The sequence below is a fragment of the Panthera pardus genome, unplaced genomic scaffold, assembly GCF_024362965.1.
Source record: "Panthera pardus isolate Hobbes unplaced genomic scaffold, ASM2436296v1 HiC_scaffold_3, whole genome shotgun sequence".
Lineage (NCBI taxonomy): Eukaryota > Metazoa > Chordata > Mammalia > Carnivora > Felidae > Panthera > Panthera pardus.
The window spans coordinates 33,959,255-33,987,197 of NW_026526876.1; the positions used below are offsets into that span (position 1 = coordinate 33,959,255).

Below are 27,943 nucleotides of genomic sequence, written 5' to 3' on the forward strand. Positions count from 1 at the left end.
TGTAGTCCTAACCTTGTTAGCTAGCCTCATCAGAATCCTCATGTAGCTGATTACATCTTTATTTATCTTTGCTCTTTCTTTTTTTTTGTCAGGCTGTGTTTCTTTTTCTGCCTTTCTCCCTTCCTCCCTGCATGTCTGTGCATTCCTTCCTCCTACCGTGCCTTCTTTCCTTCCCTCCTTTCCTTCATTCTTTAGTTTCTTTCTTTCTTGTCTTCCCCTTTGTCCCTCTCTTCCTCCCTCCCTCCTTCCTTCTATGCTTTCTTTCTTCCTCCCTCCCTTCTCCTTTTATTCCTACTTCTTCTCATCCCCCATTCATATTTCACCATCTTCTTCTGTTTCTTCCAATTACTTTGTCTATCCACCAAGCCATTTAATAAAATAGTGGGATGAATGTTAAAAACCATGGATTGTCAATGATGTCTTGAATTCGCCAGCCCTACATACGCCCTGACTCCTAATCCTTGCCTAAGGGCTCTTCATGCACAGCATAATGTCAGCCTGCCTGAGTATGTCACTCAGAGAAAGAACACTCCATCTGTGCTTCTCGAGACCTGGTTTATAAAGATTCCAGCTCTCTCATTGCTGATATAGGAGAATCTCAGTATCTTTGTCTGTGTCTGTATATGTGTGAGACATCATTTCTGATATATCTTTCAGGTTAAAGCTTTAGTTGCTACCTGTGATTCTGGCTTCAAAGTGCCTTTTCCCTTGACACTTACCTGCACTCAGACCAGTGCAATATGACCTCCCTGCAAAACCAAATTCCTGGACATTTTTCTTCCAAGTAGCTTCTGGAAGAAACAAAACTCTGACCTTCCTTTACCCCACTCAGTCTCAATTTCCTCACTTCCACAATGGGAACTTTAATACCTACTTTGTAAGTTCCTCCAAGAGTTAAAGGGAATGCTCATGAAGCATTTAGTCGACATCCAGCAAATATTCGGAAACATAGGTCATGTCAGTTTTTCATCTTATTTTGCAAACATCGAGCTCTTGAGAACCAGCAGCGGTAGGCACGTTTGGCCTTGGCAGTCTCTCCAGAGCATCCTGGGTACCTAGTCTCCAATGGTGGCATGTGTCCTGGATAGGGGCCTTCGAAGCTCATCAGAGGTCCCTCCACTGCTCCCAGGAAGTGACCCGGGGCCCTGTCTCCTATTCCTCTCAGAGCCTGAATCGGCCTCACAGCCCTGAGTGCTGAGTTGGCACCAGTAGTTCAGGACCAGAAGCAGCAGACTTCGTTCTTGACTCCTAGGAATGCCCACGTTGTTGTCTCTTTTTTCTTCCTCACATTCTCCTCACCCTCACAGAGCAGGCATCATTTTTTCCCCCTCTGTTATTCACAGTTCCTTCACAAAATACCGGAGGGAGTTCCTTTGCCTTTGATGGTTCAGAAGTTATGAATTACTCAAAGTCATACATGACCATTGCATGATCTCTCAGTCCCTGACATCATTCTTCTTTAATTGCCTTGGGAACACTTTGATCATGATGACAAACCACCTTACAGTTGGGGAGATAAATAGGTTTGGCAAAACTACCTGATTCTTTTTTACTCTGCTAATAGGCCCTGAGGACCAGGAAGCCAAGCAAGAATGTGATTCCCAAGAACCAAATACAATGTGGTCAGCTCCATGTGTTTCTTGTGGGAACACTGCATGCTCGCCTGTGTCTGATGCAGGGGAGTGCTGTGGAGCTAGGAGTCTAAAGGAACAAAACTCCTACGTTCACAAGAGCTTCAAAGGGCAGGTCCTGCTGCTCCCACATGTGGCTACTGTCAGCTGAATTGTTGGACATTGATATCCACAAGTTATTCCCAGATGTCACTTGCATACACAAGAGAATATTACTTCCTTGGCCAAAAAGACACTCAAATGAACATCTTGCTACTCTTGAGACTCAGGGTATTTTCTAACTCATCTGGAGAGAATGAACATATGTGCGCTTCATCAAGGGCAGGAGACACAGTCTGGGTTCTGAGTCTGTGCATATCAGCTTGAGACAGGCGACTGGAAGTTTGTTCGTATGAAAATGGAGATAATAATTTGTGAGACACTGTATGAGGCTCCAAATGGGTACTGCATTTGGTATGTATCCTGTGTACAAATACCTACATTGGGAACACTGTACAAAGAAATGAACATCATATGGGACGCGAATGGTACAGGCTTTTTTGAGAAATAAAGGTGAAGACTCCTTGTGTCTCAGGAGACATTTACATGGATCACAAGAAGAAGAAAGAAGGATATAAGAACCATGAGTACACTGAAAAAGGAAACATGATTTGAAGACTTTGAGTAGTTTTAGACACCTATGTGTGAGTCACTAGAATTTCTTTCTGTATGTTATTGAAAGGGAGAGGGTGACAATCTTGACTGTGGAGTCAAGGCAGAGGTCATGACTCCATATTAGTATGCATGAAGTTGGCACATGATCCAAAGATGAAGGAAGATGAGACTCAGCTAGAAATGGTCCACACTTCCTCAAGGTGATTCACAAGCCTGTAATGTTGTTGACTGTGCGCAGGCTTTCAGCAATATTGGCAGTGACTTTGTTTCCCAAATGACAAATTGGTGTTTTATGCAGATGGTGCCTCTCGGCAAAGCAATTAGCAGCAGGAAGGCTGGCAGTAGGTTTGGACACACAGCATATGTGACAGCATGAGGTCCTATAGAAGGTGGTGTTGCAGCAGGTTGGGTGGCAACAAGGCTGGCAGCAGCTGGCTCCATGGCAGCTGGCCCCACTGTGGGTTTGTCCACTGCAGCTGGCCCCACAACAGTTTGTCTGCACCACTGGTCCAACAGAAGGTGGTCCTGTAGCACAAAGGCTGGCAGCAGGAGCTGCAGCCAGAGTAGATCATGGTCTCAGATGTGCAGAGTTGGGTTTCTGAGCAGAGATAAATTTTTAAGCCACTGAAATTATCTTCTCCACTAGGCCTTTCATACACTGGTTCCAAATTTGGAACCAATGATCAGAATTTTCCTGGTATCATTTATAATGTATTTTTCTAGATACATGGAGAATTACCCAAGGAGAAAGAGTCCCTTAAAGATTATGAACTTCTGAATGTAAATGGTAGGACTGTTCCCCTAGTTAATTAATAACCCTTAGGAACTTATTTTCAGAAGTGGAAGAGGCAGTAGGCAATAACAGCATCATTTAATTATGAATCACTATTTTTTAAGACAGAATACATCCTCTGGTCACCTGACAATTCAAGCTAATGTGGAGAAGTCAGAACCACTGTCACCACCTACTTTTTTTCCTTTGGCACTAACTATTTAGGGATATATTTCTGATAATAGATGAAACACAGGTGATGATTTCAAAACATACTTTAACACATTTTTAACTAAAGCCATATTTTCACAAGATGTACATCTGTGTCACAAAATTCAGTAATTGATAAATGTATTAGTAGCAACAACTTCATTAGGTATCTTGTTTCCTGCATCAGGGGACTGATTTGAGTATAACTGACAGTCTTTTACATGCTGAGCTCCAAATCTGATAAAAAAGCTTTCTCTGCAGATAGTATATTTACATTTAATGGTAAAGAGAAGGGTTTCAAAGAAGTTTGACGACTATAATATTTGCTTTGAAGTGCAGTTTAAAAGAACAAATGCCAATAAATATTTTTCCAAGAAGACATACAAATGGCCAATGGACACAAGAAAAGATGCTCAACATCACTAATCATCAGAGAAATGGAAATCAAAACCACAATGAGATATCACCTTACACCTATCAGAATGGCTAGAACCAAAAAGAAAATATATAACAAGTGATGGTGAGGATGTGGAGAGAAAGAACCCTCATGCCCTACTGGTGGGAATGCAAATTGGTGCAACCCCCGTGGAAAACAGTATGGAGACTCATCAAAAAAATTAAAAATAGAATTACCATATGATCTAGTAATTCCACTACTGAGTATTTACCCAGAGAATATGAAAACACTAACTTGAGAAGATATATGCACCCTTATAGTTATCGCACCATTATTTACAACAGCCAAAATATGGAGGCATCCCAAGTGTCCATCAATAGATGAATGAATAAGGAAGATGTGGTATGTTTAAAACATGGAATATTACTCAGCCAGAAAAAAGAACAAGATCTTGCCATCTTCAACGACATGGATGGATTTAGAGGATATAATGGTAAATGAAGTAAATCAGATAGAGAAAGACACAAATCATATGATTTCACTGACATATGGAATAAAAGATACAAACAAATGAACAAAGGAAAAAAAAGACAAATGAAAAAACAGACCCTTAAATACAGAGAACAAAGTGGCATTTTCCAGAGGGGAAGTGGATGGGGATGTGGGTGAAATAGGTAAAGTGGATTAAGAGTAAATTTACCGTGGGGTGCCTGGGTGGCTCAGTTGGGTTGAGCATCCAACTCAACTTCAGCTCAGGTCATGATCCCAGGGTCATGTTGGGCTCTGCGCTGAGGGTGGAGCCTGCTTAAGATTCTCTCTCTCCCATTGCCCCTCTCCCCAGTTTGCACTCTCTCTAAAAACAAAAAATAATAAAAATTTTTTAAAAATTAAAAAGAGTACATTTACCGTGATTAGCACTGAATAATGTGTAGAATTGTTGAAACATCATATTGTACACTTGAGACTAATATAACAATGTATGTTAATCATACTTCAATAAAAAATTAAAATAAACATAAAATGTATTCATGCAGGAACAAAAGGGACAATTACTCCATCCTGTGTATAAATGGAGCAAAGCAGAGTAAGCGCACAATATTTTGGACACTTCCCAATTTCTACACTTGTAACCTTTTAAGGAAAAGAGCCTTTTCCTTTCAGTGGCAACAATGTGGCTCTTGATGGAGCTTCATTTGCTCTGACTTAACCAAGGCTAGTATTTTGGATGCATCTGCAGGTGCCTCTGTTGCTGGCATATGTTGCTGAAGCGGATAAAGGTGGATAAATGTGGATGAAGGTGTATAAACCTCCTGTTTGCAGACCCAGCATATGGGTAATGGCCTTACCAATCCACCCTGTCAAATAATCTGCTGTTGTTCAGCAAGTCAGAATGGAGTCCTAGTGGCAAAAGGATGGGGTGGATATTATTTGCTTCTGTGTCTATGTCCTGAGAATGGCTCCAGCATAGAGAGAATCAATACACGATCATTTGAAGAAAGGAGAACTCTAGTAACTTTATTAGCTTGAAAACTTGGACCAAAAATAAGTAATTTGTAATAGGACTGGATAATTGGGGTGTTGGTTTAGAAAAAGTGAGAGAATGACCAATTCAATTTTGAATGAGATAAACTTGAAGCCACATGCCTTAAACCCAGTTGTATTTCTTAGCTTCTTCACTAAGTTACAGGTGTGCTGGGCTGGTTTTACCACCAGCCATGGTGCTACAGTGGAGTGGGGTCTCATTTCCTTTTTCTTTTTCCTTTTCCTTTTTTTTTTTTTTTTTTTTTTTGTGCAATAGCATATCCACGTTTGTGTCTGTTTTAAGTGTGGTCCTGATAGGAGGAAATGTGGTTCTGTGTCTCTTTTGGATATAAGAGGTTAAATGATTGGAAGGCCAAAGAGTGACTCCAAGTATGCTCAGAATATCCAATGATACATATTAAAAGGATAAGACAAACAGATGAGATGATGCTGAAACAGAAAAGAAAGGCAAGTGATGCTTTTAGGGATAAATTACATGAAAACTGTGTAAGCATCCATTCTACTTTTTAAAATTTATTATTATTGTTTTTAAGAGAGTGGGCAGGGAAGAGGGGCAGAGGAAGAGAGAGAATCTTAAGCAGGCTCCACTCTCAGTGTGGAGCCCAATGCAGGGCTTGATCCCACAACCTGAGCTGAAATCAAGAGTCAGTCGTTCAACTGACTGAGCCACCTAAGCTCCCCATAAGCATCCATTTTAAATGCAAAGTGACCTCTGCATGAGAGTCATGCCACAATCACAATGTCTGATAAGTTCTTTTTAAACATGGTAAACAAGGGGTACCTGGGTGGCTCAGTCAGGTAAGCATCTGACTCCAGCTCAGGTCATGATCTCATGGTGCATGGGTTCGAGCCCAGCATCAGGCTCTCAGCTGACCACAGCTCAAAGCCTTAAACCTGTTTCAGATTCTCTCTCTCTTCTCTCTCTCTCTCTCTCTCCCTCCCTCCCTCCCCCCTCTCTCTCTCCCTCCCTCCCTCTCTCTCTGCTCCTCCCATGCTTGTGCTCTCTCTCTCTCTCTCAAAAATAAATAAATAAACATAAAAAATAAACATGATAAACAATAGCAAGAAAATAACCCTGGATGTGATGATGACAGCTCTTCAGTAGAGTTTGGGAGAAAAAGATTTCCACTTGAGAATCTCATTGTCCTGGAGACCCACACAGAACATCCACCATTTCGTACCAGGGTCAGCTCCTGTTGTAGCTCTGTCTGCTCTGACAAGGGCTTTGGCCATGGCCTCTACCAGGAGACCTGTTGCTGACCCAGCTGCTATGTGTCCAGCTGCTGCCACCTTACCTGCTATGACTCCAGCTGCTTCCACTCAGCAGGTTGTCAGACTCCCTGGGGCCCCCTGGGGCCATATGACCTGCTGTTGCCCTGTTTGCTGTGGATCCTCTTATCGTTGACTTTGCTCCTCACCACCAGCCCTGAGTTGAGCACCATCATGCCAATGTACTCGTCTTATTCTCATTTCTTTTGTCCACAGCATCTGGCCATGTTCTGATCTGTCACTGTATTTATTTATCTTATTGGTCATGCCACCAAGCAACTAAATACCATGCAAACCCTCCAAGTTCTATGCCTATTACCTTGACATTCAGTCAAATATCTACCTTACTTCATGGGGACAGGTTCCTAATCTTATGATTGTTGTGCATGCTTGGCCTTTGCAACGAATTATGTGAGATAGAATAATTATGTCTCAATAAATGCTTACTCTGTGTCAGAAACATTTGTGGTCCTTAATTATTTTTTAATGTTGATTATGAACTGAAGATAAGTTTGGGTTTCTGCCCTACAAAGAAAACTGATTTTGCACATATCAATCAAAGCCTACATTAGAGAAAATGCAAATAATTAAATTTTCCCCAAACCAGACTGTCCACCTCTCTCCCATCAAGTTTATCAAGAGAAAACAAGAATGTCCTTTTTACTATAATTGAATTTTAGGCCACCTAGCAAGGTCCTTGTGCTATTGGGTTCTGGGAAGTACACATGTGGGATGAGACCCAGTTCTCACCCCTCATGGAACTCACAATGGAATCTTGAATTTAATAGGAAGATACGTGCCAGTAGAGTGTGTTGGTAATACTGGAGAAGAATAATAAATAAGGATTGATTCATAGAAATAAAATGTGTCAAGTTTGAAAACTCAGGAGAAGGCATACAGCTCACAAACACGTAAGACAAGACAAAGTGAAGGAGAGAACTGGGTAAAAGCAGAGTGTTTGTATTCTTATGAAGGCAATCTTTACTTTAAAAGTATCAGGAAAACAGTATAACCAGTTAAGGAGTAGAAGTATATCAATATTAATTCATGGATTGGGACAATGAGAAGACAAGAGCCAGAGATTCCTGGGTGAAACAACAAATGCCATAGGAAATAAGTTAGTATGGTGGGTGAAATGTATTTATGGGAAAGAGTAAGGAAAGTTAGGTTGGAGATTCTGGTTGAGTTTTATTTTTGAGGAGCAGCATCTCAGCTGAGTACAAAGAGGGCACTGTGGAAGGAGATAACCAAACTCAGGAACTCACTCATCTGGAAATGATGAACCTCCACCATCCGACACCACGGTCAGCTCCTATTGTGGTTCCATCTGCTCTGACCGGGGCTGTGGCACAGCCTCTGCCAGGGGACCTCTTGGTGCCCCAGCTACTGCCACCCTAAATGTGATATGTCCAGTCGCTACCACCCTAGCTGCTGGATACCCAGATGCCACCAGATCACTTGTTTCCATACCACCTGCTGCTGCCCTCGCTGCTATGGATCCTCTTGTTGCTGAATGCCCTATCCCACACTTGCACCTTCCCCATCAACATCATTACAGAATCAAAAGCTTCTTTTATGCAAGGCACCAGGACACAGAGTCCTGGGTGATGTTACTCAAATGAGTTGTGATGGCTGTGTGTCTAGTTTCTGATTTCTCTCCCACATTTTCCCTAAGACCATCACTCTGCATGAGGCACTCTGTAAGTGACTACCAGGCATTCAACACCATCTCCCATCACTCAGTAAGAAAGACGTTATTAGCCAAGGTTATATGACTCTGAGTAGATCATCTTAATTCTCAGTTTTTATTGATGACATTTTCTTAGATTTTTCTCTTCTACTGATTATCCCATTTTTAAATTCAATATTCACTTTTCTCATCACAGAAATAAAACGGACTTACTTCTCCTGTGTTTATAACTAGCTCCTGAATAACTGATTTTGTATACAGATACAGACAAGAATTTAGACCTGGATCACTACATAACAGAATTTCTAAACTTATTTTAACAACAAAAAAGCATCAGATAACACAAAGAAAACTCATCTCTTTGAGTCTTTAGTGAACCAGCAATGCTTCATTTTTTTCTACTTACCCTAGCTTCAAGAGAATGGCCACTGGGTGAAGAAAATTTTTGGCAAGAGTTATTCGCCATTCATACACCATATGCAGATTTCATTCATGCTTCAGTTTCTTACCCTTACATGATTCAAGCTAAAGAGAAAAATCTATGTCTCCTGCCCCATCAGTGTTGCTCTGTGACATTCCAACATCCCCCAAAGTATACATCACATCCTAAGGTTATTTTAATGTTTTTTTAAATTTTTTAAAAATGTTTATTTATTTTTGAGAGAGAGAGAGAGAGAGAGAGAGGAAGGGAGACACAGAATCTGAAGCAGGTTCCAGGCCCCAAGCTGTCAGCACAAAGCCCGACATGGGGCTTGAACCCACGGACCACAAGATCATGACCTGAGCCAAAGTCAGCTCCCCACATCCTAAGGTTATTTTAAAGTACAGGAATGCTAGAGTACCCCTGTAACTCTAGCTCTCCAAAATCACTTCCCACTCCATGAACACACCATGCTCTCCCATGTCTCTGCCCCTTTGTACATGTCAGCATTTCTGTCTCAAATTCATTCTCCATCTGTCCCCTTTTGCTCTTTGAGGTCTAAATCTAATGTCCCTTTTCTGCATCACTTTTAGACAGTTATTTCTCCTATCCTGAGACAGTCTACAGGAGCACTTGGTTCTCCATAAAGAATTTTTCTTTGGACTAGAACTGTCTCTTTATTCATCTCTTTCTCTGTCCACACTGAGTTTCTCAAAGGTGGAGACTATATGATTTATTTAACAAATGTGTATATGGAACTAGCTCTTGGCCATGCTGCAAGCTAGGCATGGGGGCTATAAGATACCTCCAGGGGTGCCTGGCGCAGTCAGTTAAGTGTCTGACTTCAGCTCAGGTCATGATCTCACAGTTCTCGGGTTTGAGCCCCACATCAGGCTCTGTGCTGAATACTTGCTCAGAACCTGGAGGCTGCTTCAGATTCTGTGTCTCTTCTCTCTGCCCACCACCCCCCCTGCCCCCCACTCGCTCATGCTCTGTCTCACTCTGTCTCTCAAAAATAAGTAAGTGTAAATTAAAAAAAAAAAAATTTTAAAGATACCTCCAGGGTATTAGAAGAGGGAAAGGCAGTTTGAGTGGAGAGTATCAAGCAGAGTTTGTTGGATGAGGTAATGACACTTGAGTCTTAAAGAACAAGTAGTACGGACATTCATGCATAGTGCCTGGAACAAAATAGGGAAGCTTTCAACTGCTGTTTGCTACATATATCAGTGAGTGACAATCTACAGCTCTACAAGACTCTAGTTTTATGATTCTACCAAACCCAACAAAGACCTTTCCAGAAGAACATTTTTTTTAGTTTTATTTATTTGTTTTGAGAGAGAGAGAGAGAGACAGAGCAAGCAAGGGAGGGGCAGAGAGAGAGAGAGAGAGAGAGAGAGAGAGAATTCCAAGCAGACTCGTCACCGGCAGAGTACAGCCCAATGCAGGGCTCGAACCCACAAACTGTGATATTGTGACCTGAGCCAAAACCAAGAGTTGGATGCTTAACCAGCTGAGCCACCCAGGCACCCCAAGGAGAACATTTCTAACCAACATGTAGCTTGTCTGCAAACATGGGCCTGCTATTGTGATTTGAACTGTGAGTCACTTGGGGCTTTGTAGGCCCCAACACAATCCCTACATGACCATGTGCACATCCTAAACATTAAAGACTATGGGACCAGTGATTCGCTTTCACTCTCAGGAAAGTAATTCTATTCTAAGGACATTATACATTCCTGGGAGTGTCATGTATTGGGGCAATTATCCATTATGTGGCTGACACATTACCAGAACCATGAGAAAAGGATTAGAACAATGTCCTAAATGTCTCCTACACCCTTTAAATCTCTTGCTATGACATTCACACAATAAAATATCACTAATTTGGACACATTCCATCAGTGACATGTGCAGGCTAATTCTTCCTGGCCTGCGCCCACCTGAAACTTGGCATCTTCTGTAAAATGATTGTTTGTAAGGCAAACTGAGACAGTGAATTTAATTACAGAAGATATATTTAACACAGTGTGGACTTACTCAATGCTAACTGCAAATGAATCATATCATTCTGTACCTATGCCTTGATCCTATCACTTAGAAGCATTCTTTAGCTATGATTCTTAATTACACTTTAAATGTATTGGAAAGAAGCTAAAAGGTAGTATTTTTTTAAGTTTATTTATTTATTTATTTATTTATTTATTTATTTATTTATTTTGAGAGAGAGATAGAGTGTGAGTGGAGGAGGGACAGAGAGAGAGAGACAGAGAATCCCAAGCAGGCTCCACACTGTCAGTGCAGAGCCCAGTGCAGGGCTCGATCTTACAAACCATGAGATCATGACCTGAGCTGAAATCAAGAATCAGACACTTAACCAACTAAATCCCTAAAGATGCCACCTAAAAGTGCCCCTAAAGGCAATATTTTAAAAAGTTCTAGCCAGCTAAATTAGGCCAGTCTGCTCTCTTATTTTTCAATTAGTGAAATTTCATTATATTGTTTCTATGCAGACATTTTATAACTTAGTATCATAATACAACTTAAAAGATCTTTAAAGTTATTTTAATGTTTTCTCAAGCTCCAAAACCTTTTATTGAGAATATACTATGAGCCAAGGACTTTGCTAGATGTGGAGGATTCAAACAAGAACAACATGGTTGCAGCTCTGTAGCCAAGATGAATTGAACTCTATGGGAATATCAAAGAAATAACACCAAATAACTGTTTGAAGGAGTAAGAGAAGCTATCAGAGAGTGGCATTTGAGCTATGTTCTTGTGAGGTAGAAAATAAGGAATAGGTTTTCTAGGGTCTTGGACAGAATTGCAAAGGGTTGAATCTGAAAAGTGTGGACTAGAGCTTAGGGCAATGAGGAAGATGAGAGAGTGACTGTAGATGGGGTTGGAAAGTAGGTGTGTGAAGGGTGTTGAGAAGTTTGGAATACATCCTAAGGGCACCAGAGAGTCAATAGCCTGTTATCATGAGGCCTTGCCCCATGCCTGGTAGGGTCACACAAAATCTGGAAGAGGTTATAACAAGAATCCATAGTTCATGAGATGTGTTTCTTGGCTAAGCCAAATCTCCTGTTTGTTTTAAAAAACTTGATTTTATTTGAAAACACTGAAAAGAAGGCAAAAGTATTTCTAATAAACCAACATGAAGAAAATTTATAAAGTATAAAGTAAAAGTCTCCCTAATGACTTTCTTCCTATCCCTAGATTGATAGATATCATTCCTGACCTTTTCCCGTGTTTATATAAATATTTCTATGTTTAAATATGTATACACACACGCGATGACCCTGCCCAACGGAATCATGTGCTATATTTATTCATTCATTCAGCAAATACTTACTGAATGCTTACTATATATCAGAGCAATATTCAAGCTACTGAGAATGTAATACCAAGAGTTGATATTCTAGAGGGCAACACATGACAATAAGCACATGATTGTGCTTTCAAATAAAGGTAAGTTCTAGGAAGACAAGTGAAACACAAAGAGTACAATATGATGAGAGGGACTGAGAAATCCTTGCGATTGTGAGGCCAGAGGTGGTTTCTCTTGTGAAGGGGATGATTTGAGCTGAGACCTGGATGATATTGAGAAGTATAGGTGCTGAGGGCAGACTGTCCCCAAAGGGGCCACTTTGGCATGAACCTTGAGTTAAAACCAATCAAAACCCAGCAGATTCAGGAAACACTCTTTACCTCCCGTCAACTGCCTGCTTTTATCAGGAAGAGAATTATTAATGAAGATAGCTAAGAAGCTTATCAACATAATAGGGCAACTTTGCTTTGTAAACATCTCTCACCTTCCGGATAATGGTCTTTTCCCCATTTGTATCCTCAGACTCCCACCCTTCTCCTTAGCTCATAGAAGCATCATGCTGCCTCATGATCTTTGGAATTTCAGTGTCCCCAGATGTATGCTATTAAAATTGATTTTCTCCTGTTAATCTGTTTCATGTCAACTTGTTTCTTTTCAAACAAATTTTTTTTTTTAATTTTTATTTTGAGAGAGACAGAGACAACACAAGTTGGGGAGGGACAGAGAGAGAGGGATACTGAATCTCAAGTAGGCTCTGCACTGCCAGTGCAGAGCCCAACATGGGGCTCGAACACATGAAAGTGTAAGATCATGACCTGAGCTGAAACCAAGAGTGAGAAGCTTAATCGAATGAGCCACCCAGGTGCCTCTGTCAACTTGTTTCTTAGTCCAGCTAGAAGGACCTTGAGGGGAAAAGGAAATTCTTCCTCCCTGACAGTATCATCCTGATCTGGTATCTTCCAACCCCCAGTCCTAGAGGGTCACATTAGAGATCTCTAAATAGTGGTGTAATTGCACGACAAGGTTTTCTTTTTCTTTTTCTTTCTTTCTTTCTCTTTCTTTCTTTCTTTCTTTCTCTTTCTTTCTTTCTTTCTTTCTTTTTCTTTCTTTTTTCTTTCTTTCTTCTTTTCTTCCTTCCTTCTTTTCTTTTTTCTTTTCTTTTCTTTTCTTTTCTTTTCTTTTCTTTACAAAAGAAAAGTCATCAAAGAAAAGTAGAAGATAAAAGTGTTAAGGAGAAAATTAACAGTTTCTGTAAGTCCACCAACCAGAAATACTGTTAATATCATTTTTAATATCTGTAATTAAATGTTAATAAAATTAATATTTGTAATAATTTCAATATTTCTCTATGTTTTTACATAATTGGGGCTATACTGTATATTCTATTTTATATATAAATATAAATTTTTTTGCATATATTAGGTTCTCTTATCAATTCTAGTGGTGGTGATTCCTGAAGGGCTATATGTCCATTCCAGATACATATTTGTTCTTTAAAAACAGCAAGTCCAGGAAATGGGATTAGAACACAGTCTGAGTATCTTGAGAATTCTGCATGTGCCCACAACTGTTTTTGCTAACAACTGACCACACTGATGGATTTTACTTTGACTTCTCAGGTTAAGATTCCATTTTTCTGAGATTTTCTTATATCTGGATTTAACCTATGACTAAATCTTTTTTCCATAAGAAATGCTGCAAAAATTGCAAGCATGATAAGACCCACAGATGAGGAAGAGTGAAACCTGGACTACTCCATGTCAAGGTTCACCATGACAACTGCTCTCTGGAAGAAGCTTCTCTGTCTGTAAACATAGATGGTGCCTACAAGGACAGAATTACCAGGGATGATTCAGGAGGAAAGGGCAGATGGAGAGAGAGTCAACATATTCAGCTTAGAATCTGAGCCAAGATGATTCATACAAAGGAAGACAGCCAAGATGTGACAGGGGAGGAGATAATGGGATAAATCCTAATCAGGCAAAGGAAACAATGTTTTCCATCCAACTTGGAAAATGTAATTACCTAATTAAACGATTGCTTACTTGTTAGGGTAAACAGTAACATGGAAAGAGGTCCCTCAGCAGGGTGTAAAAGGGGGCCTGGAGCAAGAAGTCTTCTAGATTCAAGGAATACACTCTTCTGGAAACCCAACCAGAGCCTCTGCCCTCTGACACCATGGTCAACTCCTGTTGTGGCTCCATCTGCTCTGACCAGAGCTGTGGCCATGGCCTCTGCCAGGAGACTTGTTGCTGCCCCAGCTGCTGTCAGACCACACACTGCAGGACCACCTACTGTTGCCCCAGCTGCTGTGTGTCCAGCTGTTGCCACCCCTCTTGCTGCCAGACCACCTGCACCTGCTGCTGCCCCAGCTGCTATGGCAGTTCTTGCTGCTGAACATCCTGCTCTGGACTGGAACCTCCTTGCCCCCATCCTTCAGTCCAGGAAGAAAGCATCTAATTTAACAAAACACATGGCACTTCCTGATGTCATGAACTTACAAACAGACCCATGGACTGATCTGGAAACCTCTGGTCTCTATGTCACTTATTCTCTTATGTAGAAATACCTTATTGCCAAATGAGTCAGAATTTATGGTCAGATTATGCAGCTGATTTTTTAGAATTTCTAATTCTGATTCTAAATATAAAAGTCTTTAAATGTTCCTCTTCTAGGTTTTTTTTCTTTCCAATGTTTCTCAATGGAATCTATGTTCATGTGGAATTTCTTGAGGCTCCCAAATAAAACTTTTTAGTATTGGAAGGCACTGATATTGCTCATCTCTCATTATTTCTTATTAATGAAATGTTCAATGCATATTGCTCTTTTTCATGTGACATAGGAGCACATATTCTCAGGGGACCCTACAACAGAAAAATTAAACTGGTACTCACCAATGAGATTTTTATCCAGGTCACAATTAAGTGTTAGCAGAAACAAGAAAAGGTTTAAAGGGAGGCATCTTTGAACCTAATACATATAACATGAGAGCTATGGATTACAACTGCCAACAAAAAAGAGTCCTTAGAAAACTATAATCCATGAATTGATTTAAACCAATTTAAACAGAGGCAGCTCAGTGTAGATAGCCCACGGACTTGGGAATTAGACTTAGGTCTGAATTTTGACTGTACCACATACTAACTGTGGCCTTGGACGTGTTACTTAAACTCTCAATTTAGGATTGCTTTTCTCCAAAGAAAGGATGATGATACACACCTATAAAATTGTCACACACCATTAATCATCAGGGAAATGCAAATCAAAATCACAATGAGATATCACCTGATACCTATTAGGATGGCTATTATTAAAAAAAAAAAGACAAGTGTTGATAGGGATGTTGAGAAAAGGGAATTCTGGTACACTGTAGGTGAAAATGTTAAGTTGGTACAGCTATAATGGAAAAAAATATGGAGGTTCCTCAAAAATTAAAACACAGGGGCTCCTAGGTGGCTCAGTTGGTTAGGCATCCGACTTCAGCTCAGGTCCATGATCTTGTGGTTTGTGAGTTCGAGCCCCTCATTGGTCTCTGTGCCGACAGCTAAGAGTCTAGAGCCTGCTTCAGATTCTGTGTCTCCCTCTCTCTTTGCCCCTCATCTGCTCTCTCTCTCTCAAAAATAAATAAACATTAAAAAATTAAAAAATTAAAAAACAGAACTACCATACAATCCAGCAATCCCATTTCTGAGTATGTATCCAAAGTAACTGAAATCAGAACCTCAGAGGAATACCTGTACTCCAATGTTTATGGCAATAATATTCACAATAGCCAAGATATGGAAACAACCTAAGCATTCATCTATAGATGAACAGATAAAGAAAAAATAGTGTATATATAGAATGGAGTATTATTCAGCTTTAAAAGGAGGAAATCCTGCCATTTGCAACATGGGTGGACTTGGAGGACATTATGCTAAATGAAATAAGTCAAATACAGAAAGACAAATACTGCATGATCTTACATGCATAAAATAATCAAACTCAATAATCAAATAGAAGCAGGGAGCAGAATGGTGATGCCAGGGGCTGAGGAAAGGAATAAATGGGAAGATGCTGGTCAGAGTACAAAGTTTCAGTTATGCAAGATAAGTAACTTCTGGAGATCTACTATATAGCATAGTGCTGACAGCTGACAATACTGTTTTATATACTTAAAATTTTCTAAGAAGGTATATCTTAAGTGTTCTTACACTTAAGATACACTTAAGTGTTTTTACACTTGTTTTAAAAATTTTTTTAAACTCTATGTGTCTGACTTCAAGGCAGCAAACTAGAATTTTCAAATTTTATCTCATACCTACAAGAATCTCTTCATTTCTCAAATATATATTTTATTGATTGAAGGAAAAAAGACAGTTGTGACAAAGATTTAATAAGATAAAGGTACATGGTAGACAAAAGTATGCTCCCTTTTACCTCCACTGAGCTTTATTTTACATTTTATTTTGAAATAACTATAGGTTCACAAGAAGTTGAAAAACAGTACAGCAAAATTCTGGGTACTCTCTATCCAATTTCCCCCAATGGTCACTTCTTATAGAATTATAGTACACACCAAAACTCAGAAACTAACATTAGCACAATCTACAGAACTTGTTCAGATTTTACCAGTTTTATGTGCACTTGTATGTGTGAGCCTGGGTTTTTAGCTTGGTTGTGTCAGCTTGGAAATTAGGGCCAGGGCATAATGGCCACGAAAAAAAAAAAGAAGCACCGTAAAGAATTTGATTGATTAGACTTATAGGTCCCTTATGGTAGAAAGGAATCCTCAAAGTCATTTCACCCAATCTCCTCCATCTGGTTCACGAGTCTTCCTCTGCAACACCAGCTTACACTTACGTCCCCCTGCTATGTATGGAGGAAGCCATTCCATAAAACTTTATGGTGAGTATAAATTTTTTTTTCTCTATGAGCCACCCACTTATCCTGTGTCAGCCCATGACATTCATTTGGGGCAAGTCCAATCTCTCACATACAGCTCCTCCATGCTGCACAGCCATGCCTTTGCTCCACTTTTCTTTTCTTTAAGCCAATTTTCCCAAGTTTTTTCACCTGCTCTTCATTGATCACGATGTCACCATCTTAGCAATTTTGCTTTTAATATACCACAATTTATCTCTATTATTCTAAATGTAGGCAAGAACTGAACACATTTTCAGATGTGTTCTGAATGCTCAGAAAGGAGTAGAACTGTGTCTTCTTCCTTTTAAAATACCACACTTGCGTTAATGTATTAATGTCTGCATTCAGCATTTAATGGCATTAAATGTGGACTTGTTCTGAGGTTACAATATCATGTAAACACCTATGTCTTTTTCATTACAAACTGCTTCAATCTATGCTTATAGATGTCCAGTGGTTATCTGAAGAGCAGCAATTCTGAATCTCTTTTGCTACCCAATACCACTAGTAACATGGCTCATTCTGGTAATAATATACCCAAGGAAGAGCTGCTAAGGGTACATACAACCTTAGGATATGTAGGCAGTTCAAATAAATTCTCCCAAGAAGTTTAGATATATTTACTCCTCCTCGATCCCGTGTGCCATGTTGCATTGGTAACTACTCTTTTAGATCTAAGAAAGGCTCTGAGATTTCCTTGTGCTAGATTTTGCCTCTTATGCTAGGACGTCCAAGTCACTTGGAATCATGATTCTGGCATTCAATATATTCAATCTTTCCCAACTTCATGATTTGATAAACATATCTTACGGAAAGACTCAACAAAGTTGAGATGTCCATGGTTCCGTTTTCAGAAAGACCAGTCCAAGAATGAAATGACTACTCAAAAACCATCCTAAAGTTGAAAATGACATATATTTGGAAGAACATAATTCAAAGACAAGGTTTTCCAGTGTTCTCCTCATTCTCTGGGTTCCCTTGTTCTCCACGGGGAAAATGTATTTGAAGAGCCAGCTGATGAACTGGCAGTGCCCCTATTTTTTTGAAACACTAGTCTGCTAGTCATTTGGTTGGGAATTTTGTAACCTTTAAGCTTTTACTCCATCCCACTATGAATAAATAGGTTGGTGTTGTCTAACCTGGATATTCATTTTATGTCTCCTTTCTTGGAAATAAAGACCTAGAAAGTGAAATCTGATCAACAATCTAAGTAATGAAGCAGAAAAATATAGGGTATCTTCAGAGCCCAGCAATTTAAAGAGACAGCAAGATGGTAAGATATGAATTACAGTAAAAGGCAAGGACACTGGGCAATCTAACTTGTATTGACAAGTAAATCTTGGAAACAGAGATAAGTCAACATGCCCTGACAAAGACAGAAAAACAAGAAGTCAAAGTCAGAAGAAAAGTCAGCCCAACAAAGCAGAAGTTAAGGGACTTGAACCTTATGATACAGGTAGATAGAGGGCTTCTATCTCTGCAGCTGACTTCCCCTAAGAAGCCCTAAAGCTGAATTCTGGAGGTTTGTTTGTGGAGAAAAATGAAATACCACCTCACATCTGTAACACCCCACCAAAGATAGCAAGTATTGGTGAGGATGTGGAGAAATTAGAACCCTTTTACACTGTTGGGATGTAAAATGGCGCAGCCACTATGGGAAACAGTATAGAGGTTCCTAAAAAATGAAAAATAGAACTACTGTATAAATCAGCAACCCTACTTTTGGGTATGTATCTGAAAGAAGTGAAATCAGGATGTTGAGGAGGTATCTGCACTCCCATGTTTATAACAGCATTATTCACAATAGTGAAGATATGGAAATAACCCATATGTCCACTGACAGACAAATGGATTTAAAAAATATGAAATAGCCACATAATGGAATATCATCACCCTTATAAAAATAAGGAAATCCCATTATTTGCAGCAATATGGATGGACCTAGAAGACATTAGGCTAAGTGAAGTAAGTCACAGAAGGACAAGTAAATACTGCATGATTACACATAAAATCATCAAGTCCATAGGAGCAAAGAGTACAATGGTGGTTTCCAGGGAGGAAGAGGAAATGGGTAGTTCTTTAATGAATATAAAATTATACTTATACAGGATGAGTAAGCTTTAGAGATCTACAGAAACACAATGTACATATAGCTCACAATACAACAGGGTGCACTGACAAACTTGTTAAGAGGGTAGATCTCATGCTAAGTGTTCTTACCACACATAACATGCAGAGCAAGAGGACAAATAAATCTTTGGGCGATGACAGATAATATTTATTACCTCAATTGTGGTGTTGGTATTATGGGTCTAGGCATATATCCAAACTCAACAAAATGGAAACATTGACCATGTGGAATTTTTTGTATTTTAAGTATGCCTTGATAGACCTGAGAGAAAACAAGATATATCAAAATTTGTGACCTAGTTTTACTTCTTAGAAAAGTTATTTCTTTCCAAGCAGGAAGTCTAGATACTGGGGCATGATCACAATGGGGAGGAGGTGTGTCCTAAGATTCTTATCCTCATGACAGTGATCCCCTAATCCATACTCAAAAGTTCCCAGCATAAATGACCCACTATGAATGGGCCATCAGACTGAAATGCACCCTGATATTCCCAGGTCACCAAAACAAATGTGGGCCTCTAAGAACCATTATCTCCCAAGAGTACATATGATTTGCTAAGCACAATTAGATAAACACATATACCTCTAGACATAAATCAGGTGACAGCTTTCTTTTAGGTAGCTAAAGCAAGACAAACACATTAAAGATGATTCAGGAAAAGCAGATGGGATGAGTCATGTATCAGGAAAATGAAATCATGTTATCCATCTATCTTGAAAACCTTAACCTGAAAATGAAAACTGGCTAATTTGATAATTGGCTACTATTAGGACAAACAATGAAAAGAAAAGAGTGTTGCATGTGAGACACTGGCCACCAAGCAAGGTATAAAAGGTGACCTTGGGGAAGCAGATGTTCAAATCTTCCAAACCCACCTTCCTGGAAACCCACCCCAAACCTCCCTCTGACACCATGGTCAACTCCTGTTGTGGCTCCGTCTGCTCTGACCAGGGCTGTGGTCAGCAGACTTGTTGCCGCCCCAGCTGCTGCCAGACCACCTGCTGCAGGACCACCTGCTGTCGCCCCAGCTGCTGTGGCTCCAGCTGCTGCCAGCCTTGCTGCCGCCCCACCTGCTGCCAGACCACCTGCTGCAGGACCACTTGCTGCCGCCCCAGCTGCTGTGGTTCCAGCTGCTGTGGTTCCAGCTGCTGCCGCCCCAGCTGCTGCATCTCTAGCTGCTGCCGGCCCTGCTGTGGGGGTTCCAGCTGCTGTGGCTCCAGCTGCTGCCAGCCTTGCTGCCGCCCCACCTGCTGCCAGACCACCTGCTGCAGGACCACCTGCTGCCGCCCCACCTGCTGTGTGTCCAGCTGCTGCCGCCCCTGCTGTGGGGGTTCCAGCTGCTGTGGCTCTAATTGCTGTGGCTCCAGCTGCTGCCAGCCTTGCTGCCGCCCCACCTGCTGCCAGACCACCTGCTGCCGGACCACCTGCTGCCGCCCCACCTGCTGTGTGTCCAGCTGCTGCCGCCCCAGCTGTTGCTAGACCCCCTGCCACCACCCACCAACCTGCTCTAGTGGCTCTTGCTGCTGCTGAGTGCCCTGACCTGCACCCTGCTGTTTTCATCAGCCAATCTCCTTCGTGTCGTCCAACTGGGAGCTGAATCATGTGAGGCCAACTGTAAAACCTCAGTTCCCGGTGATTTTTCAACTGGTTGGTCTTGGAATATACCACCCCACCGCCCCATTCCCTCCCACCTCTTTCTTATGATGTCCATCCCAAGTCAGTACAAAGGTTGTATTTTCCCTGATATACGATAACATATCATCCCAACTGATGTATCTGTTACTGCCAGATGTTCTGTATGCAGATGTTTCTATATAGCAAATAAATCTTAACTTCCCAGGCATTAAATATAAAGAATCGTGTCTCATTCTTTTTTCCTTCGTGAATGGTCACCCTTAGCTGCCAGGTCTTCTAATTCTCTGCACAACGAGGAGATCATAGCAGGTCATTTCAGGATTTTCACTTCTATCACCTCAGTCCTTCCCACACTAACAGTGTAGGATGGTGGCTTACAACAAGCGCCTGGAACTCTCTGCGGAGGGCTCAGTCCACATGAAGGAGCAGATCGCAAAGGACACAACAGGGAAGGCACGTGCCTGGGAGAAGCGTTCAAAGGGTGGCCAGTAGTTGGTGCATAAGTGCTCTAGCCTCTATCCCCTCTAGTGGGACATGTGAGACCAGAGGGCCTCAGTAGCACTGAACGAACCCCCGATGCCCACAGGACTCACCTGCTGTTGAAATCAACCTGGATTGGTTTCTACCCTTCCCTGGATCACTTCACAGTATCCCTAGAGCACTACTTGGGACCACCTCCCAGACAATCTACTTGGTCTCAAACCTCTGTTTTGAGCTCCGACCCTGCGGTCGACCTGACACCAGTGTTCCAAGTCTCAGTAACAGTGCCTTCAAACATTTCCCTATGATATGAACGGTCACTGGGTGACACCGTGGGCTCTTGACCTTATTCTCCGCTGAACCACTGAATCTTTTCATAGGATGCTGTTGCTTCTCACAGTTTGTGCACACTTGGTTTTAGACTTCCTGTGTCCAATTCTTGGAACATCATATATCCCAAAGGACCGCAGACACTCCCACGAATAAAACAGCTCGCCATATTAGGAAGTGTCTCTCTCAAGGAGGCTATGCTTGAGGCGGACCGCACCAAACTGTGATTCTCACGTTGCATTCAAAACACCAGAGCCGACAACGGGTATTCCTGCATAAGTACTGCAGAAGGAAGGAGGTGCTCTCAGGAGACCCAGTGTAAAGCGGAGTCAGCACAGGGCAGTAAAAGAAGCTAAGACAAAGGGTGCTTTCAGTTCAACTCACCCCCGTATTCTGACCCACACATGAGGGGTGTGTACTGGGCCACGGACTCGCTCATCTTAGTGGAAAAAGCGGTTGGGCCTTTGTGCTCCTACGTCACCTATCGCTACCTGTCAACATCCTTTGGTGAGTGGAAAGGATGGAGAGGAAGAACTCCAGGTGGCCCCCACCCCAGAGCCTGAGACAGTTACCTGCAGATAGTGGGTGATCAGTGTGAACCACGCGTAGCCCACACTCGCACTACCTTGTGGATAAGGGCATGTATGGCAAAGAGAATCAGAATGGGATATCATATACCTACTCCTGGTTCTGCCCGTATCTATGCATTTCTCTCAGTAACCTTGCTCCTGGTCGTTTGCCACAGTTTCTATCAAAACCTAGAATATGAGAGTTAATGGGCGGCTTCTCTGCTCCTTAGCTGACTTGCCTGGTTCAGTACCAAGTTCCCCATTCCTGAGAGTCCTGAACCCATCATTCCTGTGTCCTCTTTAGGCTATACTATTTGCCCATCTGCAGTTAATGCTGGGAATAGGAATACCACAAATGTCCCTGCAGATCACCTGAATGCTAAATATATTCCCTGTGGCTCCTGTAGCTCCTAACATTGACTGCTGCCTTCCTGGCACTAGAAACCCAAAGGGATGAGGTGGTAGCCAGAATTTTATTTCCAATCAGATCTACCCACGTGCCTTCCAATGAGCTTTCCTGTCTTAGAGCTGAGACCTCTAGAGGCACACAGCCTACAATTATGGTAGAAGGAGGCACAAATTCCCCCCCCCCCCTCTCCCAGGGGATTATTGGGATGAAGGTAGTGGGGAAACTGCTCCTTTAACTCTCACATCTAGATCAGTGTATTCAAATAGGGGCCATGAAGGATTGTGGGTATCCAGCAATGAGTTCAACTCAGATCCCGTGTCCAACAGCCTGCAAACATGAGTATTTCAGCTTGCTCTGAGACAATGGCTGTAGATTCCTTGGGCAAGGACTAAAAATTCTATGATGTACACTTCCTATGGTCTTCAGTCTCGAGAGGACCTCATCTTATCCATCTCTATCTTTGTGTTAATTGTTTCCAGGTCTGTGAAAAGTATAACTTGAGGTCTGCAAACTGTGTCAGGAATCATGACTTTCCATGGGATCAATGACCTCAGCCTTTGTTCTTTTATTTTTATGTTCTTTTAATTTCTCTCTCTCTCTCTCTCTCTCTCTCTCTCTCTCTCTTTCTATAAAGGTGTATCTGAGTTGGCTGCCTATATCCTATATGAGGGACATCATGCTCTATTATCCATATTGATAGATCCCTGAGAGTCACATATCATTCTGCCCCCTTTGTCATTCCAACCTTGTTGGCAAGCACATAATTATACCCACATTACTTCCTACAATTAAGTGCTGCTGCATGGACTCTGTCATTCAGAGGTATGACCATCCCCATTACTCTTAGGGAGCATACTTTGGTCACAGTATTCCCTACCACAACCTCTAACTTTAGAGAATGGGCACTCCTTTCCCAAAGATGCTGCTGACATTGGTACTTGATGATTCCTTACTAGCATGGTAAACAGAGTACCCCAGACTCTCCTAGGGAATGGCTATGTGGGCTTTGTGACCTTATGACTATATCCATTTTAGCATTTCTATTTCTCTCTGTACCTTTTGATCCCTCCCTTCTCAACTGTGTGTGCCGTGGTCCTAGGTAAATCTGTACTGGTTATCTATTGTTATGTAACATTACCTCAAAATTTAGCAGCTTAGAGTAACACTCGTTTATTTTCTCTGTTTCTGTGGATCCAAAATCCAGGTATGGCCTACCCAGACTCTCTATTTCATAGGATTTCACAAGGCTGCACTCAAGGTTCTGGCTGGCGCTGGGGTCTCATCTGAAGCCTTGCCTGGGGAAGAATCCACTTCCAAGTTCACTTATCTGGTCATCAGCAGAATTCATTTCCTCACAGGCTATAGGAGGGAGGACTTCAATTCCTTGCTCGTTGTTGAATGGAGACTGTGCTCAGTTCTTTGCTGCAAGGATCTCTCCCACATAGGACCTGGCTTCATCAAAGCCAGTGACAGAGAGAGAAAGAGTTCGCATTAAGATGAAAGTCACAATCTTTTATAACTCAATCACTTGATGATGCTGTCATATCTTGTGGCTTAGAAGCCAGTTACTTAAGGGGAAGGAGTTACATGAGACCCTGAACACCAAGAGGTAGAAATCATTGGGTCTTCTTGGAGTCTGCCTATCAGAACTCTTACATAATACTGAGTGAAAGAGTTAAAACACATTTACAGTAAGATTTCATTCATATACAAATTCAGAAACATGGGAAATGAAACTATATTTTTAGGTGTGTATACCTAGGTCATAAAACTGTAAGGAAAATACATTAAAGGGTTACTTGAAAAGTCAGTACAGTACTCATCTGTAGGGTAGAAAAAGGACTGTGGTTAAGAGAAGGCATTTCAAAAGTCTTCTTAGTTGTAACAATGTTCTATTTCTTGAGTCAAGCTATGGGTGCATAGATGTTTGCTCCATAACTATTTTTTATCATTCATGCTTATATTTTGTATGTTTTTCAGTTTATGTGCATTTTACATAACATGAAATCGTTTTTTGAAAAATTTAGGGTGAACTGAAATGCATACTCTATTGAAGATTTAAAATGAAAAACAAGCGTGGGGTGCCTGGGTGGCTCAGTCAGTTGAGCGTCGGACTCCAGTTCAGGTCACGATCTCACAGTTCATGGGTTCGAGCCCCACACCGGACCCTATGCTGACAGCTCAGAGCCTGGAGCCTGCTTTCAATTCTGTGTCTCCTTCCCTCTCTGCCCCTCCTCTGCTCACACTCTGCCTCTCTCTCTCTCAAAAATAAATAAACATTAAAAAACTTGTTTTTTAATAAAATGAAAGACAAGCCTAAGGAATGCTGGTTTCCCTACCATGAATTTTATTGGTAATAGTTAAGGTAAGTCTTGGTACTTCTCTAGTACAACACTGAATGAACTAGTGATATATGCATCAACGTTTATGATTCTCACAGGTATAAGACAAGTTAACAGTATCAAAAAGAAGAGGTATTACATACACTATAGTACTAGTATACAGTAAAACCTTGGTTTGCGAGCATAATTCATTCTGGAAACATGCATGTAATCCAAAGTACTCCTGTATCAAAGTGAATTTCAAGAACATTGGGCTCAGTTGTGAGTATGTGAAATTTGGCATCACATACTACTTGTGTTGCAAGACATCGCTCCTTTATCAAGTTAAAATTTATTAGAAATGTTTGCACATTTTGCAGAACTTTTGCAGAACAAGATACTAGCAGTCCAAGGTTTTGCTATGTATACTACATATTATTGGAAAGTCTATATCAAAACAAATCTATAATGAAAAATATATTAAAACACTGACTGCCTCTATGGTATTGGGGACTTTAATATGGAACTTTCTGATATAATGGAAATGTTCATTTGAAAGATGTGGGGATTGCAAGGTCCTGCTTCTGTGTATCAAAACTTAACACTACGGATGACTAAACTTAGAATTTGTGTATTTCAATCTGTGCAAACTCCACTTAATTTGTAAAATACATCATAAAAGGTAAACAAGAAACCGTGACTTATTAATTTATGAATAAACCTAAGTCTTTAGCAAAACGTTATCCTGGCTGATTTGCCTTAAACACAATTCTTTTAAATTACACAACTGTGAACTCCTTTGATGTATCTCTCCATATTATGTTGCAGTTATCTATATGTGTGTGTGCAGTGGGGCTTCTCAGTAGTCTGTAAATTCCTGGGGAAGAGACCCAAAATCATATTTGTGACATCAATAACTGCAATGTGTGTATCTCAGATAATCCACTCAACAAGGTGGCTTCATAAACAGGAATGAACTTGATAGAGGCATGTCCTCAAAGCTTCAACAAACAGAAGAAAGGAGTAGGTCTCTATGTGTGGTCCTTGGGCATTCAGGATCAACACCATCTAGGTACTGGTTAGAAATGCTGAACCTCAGGCTCCCCCTGTCTTCAGATCCTCTGGGATTTGTCCCAACCATATTTAATAAGCCCTTCAGATGATTTGCTGCATACTCAAGTTGGATTATCACTAAATGGAGAATAATTAGAAACAGTAACTAAATGAACTTGAATTGACTAAAATCCACGAACATTTTGAATGTATCCAAACAAAAGTGTGCTACAGATTTCCTAACTACACAGATAAGTTCTGAGGACAGGCACATTCTGATTATTCAACATCTGCTTTGCTCCGTTGAAGAATATTTTTAATTAAGAATGAGATAAGAATAAAAAGGAGGCTGTGTCTTCCAGAATTTAAAAACCATCCAGAGAAATGCAACACAAAATACATGACGGCAACATTAACGCTCAATGAACTACAAATCATGACAGTGACGGGAACCATAAAGGTAACTGTCTGCCATAATTGGGGGTAGACAGCATGATCCAAAGTTAGAAACATCCAAGAAAACCCATTCCAGTGGTAGAGGTCAGCAACATCACATGCTCATAGGCAGCTGCTCCCTTCCTCACTGATCAACAATGACCCACAAAATTGGAACTTTTCCGCTTCTCGCATGCCTACTCCATCCTCCGCGGATGTGATTTCCTCCCCACTGATCACTGGAAGAAATGCACAACCAAAAACAGGATTGGTTTTATCCCATCCTGCTGGGGGATGTAGCAGGGAACAGAAAGATGTAATTGCAGGTGCCACCTATCACATGAAGCCCTCTGGGAGAAACATGAGGAAAGACTGGTCCAGAAGATGCCACAGGGTATAAGTCAGAAGGAAAAGTAGACCAGATAGAATTCATCAAATCTAGAAAAGAAAATATTGTTTCCCTCAAGTTTAAACCATTACATAGACAAACATTGAAGTAAAATATCATAATTACTTAAATATTAGGTAAACAAACACAAGGAAGATGTGTTGACAACTCACCATGGACGGGCAGTATATAAGAGGCCATGGCACGAGGACAAGTCAGACTCAAGCCCCTCACTCTCCTGGAAACCATCCCAGAACCTCCACCCTCTGACACCATGGTCAACTCCTGTTGTGGCTCCGTCTGCTCTGACCAGGGCTGTGGTCAGCAGACTTGTTGCCGCCCCAGCTGCTGCCAGACCACCTGCTGCAGGACCACCTGCTGTCGCTCCAGCTGCTGCCAGCCTTGCTGCCGCCCCACCTGCTGCCAGACCACCTGCTGCAGGACCACTTGCTGCCGCCCCAGCTGCTGTGGTTCCAGCTGCTGTGGTTCCAGCTGCTGCCGCCCCAGCTGCTGCATCTCTAGCTGCTGCCGGCCCTGCTGTGGGGGTTCCAGCTGCTGTGGCTCCAGCTGCTGCCAGCCTTGCTGCCGCCCCATCTGCTGCAGGACCACCTGCTGCAGGACCACCTGCTGCCGCCCCACCTGCTGTGTGTCCAGCTGCTGCCGCCCCTGCTGTGGGGGTTCCAGCTGCTGTGGCTCTAATTGCTGTGGCTCCAGCTGCTGCCAGCCTTGCTGCCGCCCCACCTGCTGCCAGACCACCTGCTGCCGGACCACCTGCTGCCGCCCCACCTGCTGTGTGTCCAGCTGCTGCCGCCCCAGCTGTTGCTAGACCCCCTGCCACCACCCACCAACCTGCTCTAGTGGCTCTTGCTGCTGCTGAGTGCCCTGACCTGCACCCTGCTGTTTTCATCAGCCAATCTCCTTCGTGTCGTCCAACTGGGAGCTGAATCATGTGAGGCCAACTGTAAAACCTCAGTTCCCAGTGATTTTTCAACTGGTTGGCCTTGGAATATACCACCCCACCGCCCCATTCCCTCCCACCTCTTTCTTATGATGTCCATCCCAAGTCAGTACAAAGGTTGTATTTTCCCTGATATACGATAACATATCATCCCAACTGATGTATCTGTTACTGCCAGATGTTCTGTATGCAGATGTTTCTATATAGCAAATAAATCTTAACTTCCCAGGCATTAAATATAAAGAATCGTGTCTCATTCTTTTTTCCTTCATGAATGGTCACCCTTAGCTGCCAGGTCTTCTAATTCTCTGCACAACGAGGAGATCATAGCAGGCCATTTCAGGATTTTCACTTCTATCACCTCAGTCCTCCCACACTAACAGTGTAGGATGGTGGCTTACAGCAAGCGCCTGGA

General features: G+C 41.7%; 1 protein-coding gene and 1 long non-coding RNA gene across 2 annotated transcripts in view; one reads left to right on the forward strand and one right to left on the reverse strand.

The window, feature by feature from the left end:
- Positions 1–2,145: 2,145 nt before the first annotated feature.
- LOC109260931 (uncharacterized) overlaps positions 2,146–27,943 on the reverse strand; it is a 70,680-nt gene continuing 44,882 nt past the window's right edge. The window contains exons 2-3 of the long non-coding RNA XR_002077202.2: positions 4,365–4,517; positions 2,146–2,883 (exon numbers count right to left, since the gene is read on the reverse strand). This is a non-coding gene — a long non-coding RNA (uncharacterized LOC109260931). The remainder of the gene's footprint in view (positions 2,884–4,364; positions 4,518–27,943) is intronic.
- Positions 19,801–27,649, forward strand: LOC109260918 (keratin-associated protein 4-9-like). The gene is made up of 2 exons (XM_053893473.1): positions 19,801–20,287; positions 26,946–27,649. Exons 1-2 carry the CDS (start codon positions 19,803–19,805, stop codon positions 27,394–27,396), a joined length of 936 nt encoding a protein of 311 aa, XP_053749448.1. The 5' UTR covers positions 19,801–19,802; the 3' UTR covers positions 27,397–27,649.

Coding starts and splice junctions, on each gene's coding strand:
- LOC109260918 (XM_053893473.1), top strand. CDS start 19,803: ATGTTCAAATCTTCCAAACCCACCTTCCTGGAAACCCACCCCAAACCT. Junction 20,288..26,945: donor CCCTGCTGTGGGGGTTCCAG/CTGCTGTGGCTC, acceptor CTGCAGGACCAC/CTGCTGTCGCTCCAGCTGCT.